A 5,710-nucleotide genomic window follows, 5' to 3' on the forward strand; every position below is an offset into this window, starting at 1 on the left:
TACTCAGAGCAATAGATAATAAAATATTTTATTGAAATAAAGTAAATATCTTCGCATTAATAAAACTGATCGTAAAATGCAGTTTTCGAATAACTAGGGGCACCACAGGGTTTTAGACAGCGAGCAGATGTGGATGGTGGGTTCCAGTGTCCTGCTGGCCCCTCGGGCCGTCGCACAGCACAGCGCATTGCTCCGCGGGCGCGGAGAGGGGCGGCGGGGCGGGGAGAGACCGGGATGCGGCCAAAGCGTCCAAACGTCCCGAGGCCACTGTCTGAGCTGCCCTCCATCCTCTCAGGCCGGCGGGGCGGGCCCCCCTCACTCCTCCTGGCTGACCTCGGCCGGCGAGCCCACGCTCTCGGGCGGCTTCTCGGCGTCCCGGGCGCGCTCCTGCTCCGAGAGCTGCTCGCTGCTGGGGATCGAGTTCTTCTTCGGGCGACCCTTGGGCTTGGTGGGGGACTCCAGACCGCCCCCCTGCAACACCTGCGAGGCGAGGAGGGGGCGGAGGAAGGGGACACCCCGGGAAAACCGAGCTGCCATCAGCCCGCGGCGCAGCAACCCCTCTCTCTCCCGTTCCCCGGAGCGAAGCTGCCGATGCGGGTCCTCTCGGGCTGCGCCCACCGCCCGCTGTCCCGGGGGCCGAGCGGTACAACGGAGGGCTCGGACAGGACCGGGAGGGAGGGCTGGCCGGGGCCCAGGAGATGCTGGACCAGGGCCACGGTGTTAAAGACCAGGGGCATATTATTATTACCGTCATGGTCATCATTACTATTATCCTTAACGTTATCGTTAAATATGCCAGGGCCGATATGCAGAAGGACGAAGCCCGCAGGGCAGGGCTCGAACGCAGGCACGGCGCGCCCAGGGGGAGGACTGTTAATAAAGGTCACTTACTATTTTCTTCCATTTCATGCGCCTGTTCTGGTACCAGGTTTTCACCTGGAGCTGGCTGAGCCCCAGCGATTCGGCCAGGTCTATTCTGCGGGCGAGAGAGAGATGAGGTCAGGCCGGCAGCTTTCGTCTCGGATGGCAGCTTCCCGACTTTTTCAAGCAAAATGAGCCCCGTCCCGTGGCGTTGCGCCCCGGGTCCGAGGTCGGCCGTCGCCTACCTGTCGGGCGTGGAGAGGTATTTCTGCTTCTCGAAGCGCTTCTCCAGGCCCATGAGCTGCAGCTCGGTGAAGACGGTGCGGCTGCGGCGGCCCTTCTTGGCCTTGCCCGGCTCCGGGGGGCCCGGCTCCAGCTTCCCGCGGAGGTGCAGCTCCAGCGGGAGATGCGGCGAGGCGGAGCCGCCCTGCAGCCCCGAGCCGGCGGCCAGCAGCGCCGAGCCCAGCCCCGAGCAGCCCAGGGGAGCCAGCGGGAACTTAAACACGGCGGCCGGCTCCGCCTTCAGCACCGCTGCGGGAGAGAGCGGCGGTCAGCGCCGGGCAGCACGCAGGGACCCCCGGGGCTGCAGGGTGCCTCGGCTTCCCGGGCAGCAGCGCCTGCAGGGAACCCTGGCCCCTTCTCCTCCATTCTCGGCACCACTGCGGGTCCTGAGCCCCCCCGGCTCCGCCACCTCCGCGGTACAGGGACACGTTTTACCCTTCAATCAGCACATGCTAATCACGGAGTTACTTGGGGGTTACAAGTGAAAATAATTCCAACCAACCCAAAAGCGTTCCCCTGGTGTCATCCAACAGCTGCCGGACCCGACTAAACTCGGCGACCAGCGGGGCCGGGCACGGTCTCAGGATTCCCCTTCTAGCTGTTTTCAAGATATTTACGACCTGATGATAATTTCTATCCCACTCCGTGAAGAGCAGCCTATGAAGGGGCGCCCGGGGAGAGGACAGCGAGCCATCCCTGAGAATGCTGTTTAGCGGGTTGGGGCTGCCGCTAGGCCGGCTCGATTCGCTTCTCCCCGACCCGGCCCGGCGCCGCTCGCTCGAATCCCTCGCCTGGCTCGGCCCGGCCCAGCTGGGTCCCTCCCGGCGCCCCCGCTCCTCTCCTGGGCCTCGGCCTGCGGGTGAGCTGGGGGCTGCGGTTCTGCTCGGCCCAGCCTCCCCGCCAGCGACGCACGAGAGACCTCGGCGGCGGGGAAAGGACTTTAGGGGAGTCTCTGCGGGGTTTTCTCCTCTGCCTGTCTGAAATCGCCTCCCTTCCTACACGGCAGGATCCCGTTCCCACCTATCCCTGCGGAACTGAGCCTGAGGGGCGTAAAGAGCCTTTTATCTGATCCGTTATTCCTAACAGTTCTGAATAGTTAATCCTGAAAATAATACTAATTTCTAGATATTCTAACGCATATTGCTCCCTTGCTCAGGGACTTGACGCTTTCTTCTTTTTCTCTTAAGTGCAGAAAATGAAACTGTGATACTCCTTTTCTGTTCAGGTCAATGGATAAAGGGCTACGGCTCCGCTGTTGAAGATGGCTTGGGAATAAAATCTTTCGCCATCACCCATTTAAATATTGGCCTTTAAAATATATTAAGTAATAGCCTTCAAAATGCATTAAACATTACCGTTAAACAAACAAACAAACAAACAAACTCAAAAAACCAAAACACAAAAAAGAAAAAACTGCAAAATAACTCCTCCAAACAATAACAATAAAAAAAAAAAACAATTTTAAAAAACCCAAACCTATTCCAATATGTTAATAAACGGCATTTGTCCTAGATGCTATATCCGACTGGACAGAGAATGCTGGCACCCGTTTTAATCGAAACACCCGAGCATGTATTATAATATGGACAATAATGCTATGTCTTCCATCTTCTATATTATTATTATATAAACATAGCCTATATGTATATACTGTATATAATATCTCTGTATATTATATATTTTTATGTTTACACCTAAGTCGGGTTTCCAGCTAAACCAGCTAAGACCGCAGGGCCTCTGGCCGCTCCTCGCAGCCACGCACAGACCCCGCTGCTTGGCTCCAGCGGTTCTCTCCTCATCCAAAAACACGAGGAAAAACCCAAAACCAAAACTGTCGACAACAACCTTCTTCCCTGAAATCCAAACGCCATTCTGTGCAGAGGCAGCTGGAGCCACAAAGCCGCTTTCTTCGGTTTTAGGCCCCAAACTCCCGGCTGGAGCGCCCGCGGCACGGCGGGAGCCGGCGGGGATGCGCACGGCCGGCAGAGCCTCGCAGCAACTTTTGTAGGCAGAATTCCTAAGTTTTTCTCCAAGAAGCCCGGCTCCCAAAGGCGCTGGAGACCATCGGCGGGCAATGCCTCCCCGCCTGCCGCCCCCAGCCGCCCCCCAGCCGCGGGGAGCCCCCCGGGACGTACCGAGGTGGTTGTGGTAAGGCCGGGCCGAGAGTAGCGCCTGCACCCCGAACTTGAGCAGCTCCCCGGCCGGCGCGGCCCCCTTGGCGTCCGGGGGGTCGGTGAGGATCTCCTCGATCATGAAGCTGCGGTAGCGGTGGGAGCGGTGGTCGGGGAAGGCTTCGGCCGGGAAGTAGCGCGCGGCGCCCAATTCCAGTGGGTGCTGCATCCTCGCCGCCCCCGGGGCGCGGGGGGATCCCCGGCCGCCGGGGCCGCCCTAGCGCAGCCCCCCGGCCGGCAGCCGGGCAGCGGGGGCTCTGCCCATCGCCCCGCCGCCCCCTCCCCTGGCCCTGCGCGGCGGCCCGGAGCCGTCCCCGCCGCCTGCACACGGGGCGCGGCACCGGGCAGCGTCTCTCTCTCCGCCCCGGGGCCGCAGCGGCGGCCTATTATACGGCCGGCCCCGGCGGGGCCGTCAGCGCGGCGGGGGAGGGCGCAGGAGGGGCTGCGGAGGAAGGAAGGGGCCGGGGCGGGCGAGTACCTGCAGCGGGGTTACAGCCCAGCATTTGATCCCCCGCCATATAAAGCAAATTACCCGATCTGCTCGCTGCGGGAGAGCAGACACCCAAACAACGGCTGGCCCCTTCGAAGTCCCGGCCCCGGCCCTGGTCCCGATCCCAGCCTAATCCTTATGACCATCCCTGTCCCCGGCTCCAGTCCCATCCCCGTCCCCGTCGCCGTCGCCATATCCATCTCCATCCCCGTTCCCGTCCCCACACCAATCTTCCGTCCCTTTCCCATTCCCGTCCCAGCCCTCCTCCCCATCCCCTTCCCCCGACGGGTCTGGGGCGCCTCGGCTGATGGACGCAGACACGGACACGGAGCCGCACGGACCCTCGGGGGGCCCATCCTCTCGGCCCGGCCCGCACGTCCCGGCCCCGCAGCACGGGCGGCTCGGAGCCCTCAGGGCAGCCCGGCGCGGTGGCCGGCGGAGCCCAGGCAGCCCGAGGGCAGGCAGGGGCCGCGCTGACGGCCGGGACTGCCCCTGGAGGGGCCCAGGCCCGATGCCCTCAGCTCCAGGCTCCCTCCTGGTCTCGGTCAAAGACGTGTAAACGCCTAAAAGGATCTGGTCAGGGATCAAAACCCAGCACGAAGTGGAAAGTTTCCCATGACTTTTAGATCGTTTAGTCGGAGATTTTGCTCGGCACAACGTGATCCATTCTATTCCCTTTAGGCTGTGTCACGCACGACAGCAGAGACCCACGACCCGCCCCTGCTCGTTACTGACTTGCTTCGAGATAGAGTCGTCTGCGGGAGCCCGAACACCCAAATCCTTCCCGAAAATGCCGGCGCTAATGGATTACAGGGCTATCGTTCCGGCGAAGTCCCAGCAGCCCGGCCCGGGGTCCCACGGCGTGGGGCAAGTTTGGCTGCGCACGGCCTTTGCCCACGGCCGAGCTGCCCACGCGTAACCGTGCCTGGGCAGCGTTCGCAGGAGGCTCCCACGGGCTCAGCCCGGCCGGCCCACGCAGAAGGACGGGAGCGGGGCTCATCCCTCCGGCGAGGGAAGCTCAGCCTCATTTTTACGATTTTGGACCAAAAAAAGAGGGTTCTGCCCGTTTTCCCGACTGCTGCGGGGGATGCGCAGGGAAGAACGGAGCAGCCGCGGGATCTCGCCCGGCTCCGTTTTGGAAGCTCTAAGCAAGATGCGATGGCCGCGGGAGTCACCCGCGAGTGCCGTCCGTGAGCGCAGCACGCGGGGGACGAGTCCCAGCGCTCGGCTGCCGTCGGGGCTCGAGTGTCAGACCGCCTTCCCGCGGCCCCGGGCTCCCCCGAGCCGTGCGGGATCCAGCGCTTCTCGGGGGTCCCCTCCGGCCCCACGCGTAGGTCTCCGTCCGGCCCGCAGCCACGGCCCCCACAGAGCCAGCAAAAGCCCCGGGGGCTCCGCATGCGGCCGATGCCGCTGCAGGAACCCCGGCCCATCGGGTGCCTGGCCCTGTAACTTGAATTAAATATTGAGGTAGGGGCAAGGCGGAGGGGTTCAGGGAACTGTAGAGAACACGAGGCCGCCCTGCTGCTCCTGTCAGCGCTATTTGAGTCCTGCTGCCGTTTCTCTGTACTACTCACCCCTGCATGCGACAGCAACGAATTAATTTATGCTCTGTACTTCACTGCCTGCCCACATAACCTGTTCCATATGGTTACTGCGACTTGTACGGAGCAGTTCCGCGCGGATTCGTTCTGGTTTCACCACGTTTCTTCAATTTAAAGTTACGCCACTCGCTCTGTGAAACACTAACGGGCTGAACCCCCGTTAGCTGCCCGGGTGCTCTCTGCTGTTAGTGCGTTGTCATTTATTCAGACATCAGCTTGGTGTGTGCACCGCCAACGAGTTGGTGACACACGGCAGAGCGGGGCTGTGCCCGGGACCGGCGCTCTCCTCCCGGGGGGGAGCAGCG

General features: G+C 61.9%; 1 protein-coding gene across 1 annotated transcript; it reads right to left on the bottom strand.

The window, feature by feature from the left end:
* Positions 1-315: 315 nt before the first annotated feature.
* BARX1 (BARX homeobox 1) lies at positions 316-3,483 on the bottom strand. The gene is made up of 4 exons (XM_021539524.2): positions 3,279-3,483; positions 1,107-1,392; positions 892-976; positions 316-480 (listed from the first exon to the last, which is right to left on the bottom strand). The coding sequence occupies exons 1-4, from the start codon at positions 3,481-3,483 to the stop codon at positions 316-318; spliced, it is 741 nt and encodes a 246-aa protein (XP_021395199.1).
* Between the last annotated feature and the right edge of the window lie 2,227 nt (positions 3,484-5,710).

This window comes from Lonchura striata, chromosome 12, assembly GCF_046129695.1.
Source record: "Lonchura striata isolate bLonStr1 chromosome 12, bLonStr1.mat, whole genome shotgun sequence".
Taxonomy (NCBI): Eukaryota; Metazoa; Chordata; class Aves; order Passeriformes; family Estrildidae; genus Lonchura; species Lonchura striata.

Bases quoted from the DNA above. Each gene is read 5' to 3' on its own strand.
- BARX1 (XM_021539524.2), bottom strand. From the start codon at position 3,483: ATGCAGCACCCACTGGAATTGGGCGCCGCGCGCTACTTCCCGGCCGAA. The intron at 1,393-3,278 runs GTACGTCCCGGG...TCTCTCCCGCAG, and splicing joins GCCTTACCACAACCACCTCG to CGGTGCTGAAGGCGGAGCCG. The intron at 977-1,106 runs GTAGGCGACGGC...TCTCGCCCGCAG, and splicing joins TACCTCTCCACGCCCGACAG to AATAGACCTGGCCGAATCGC.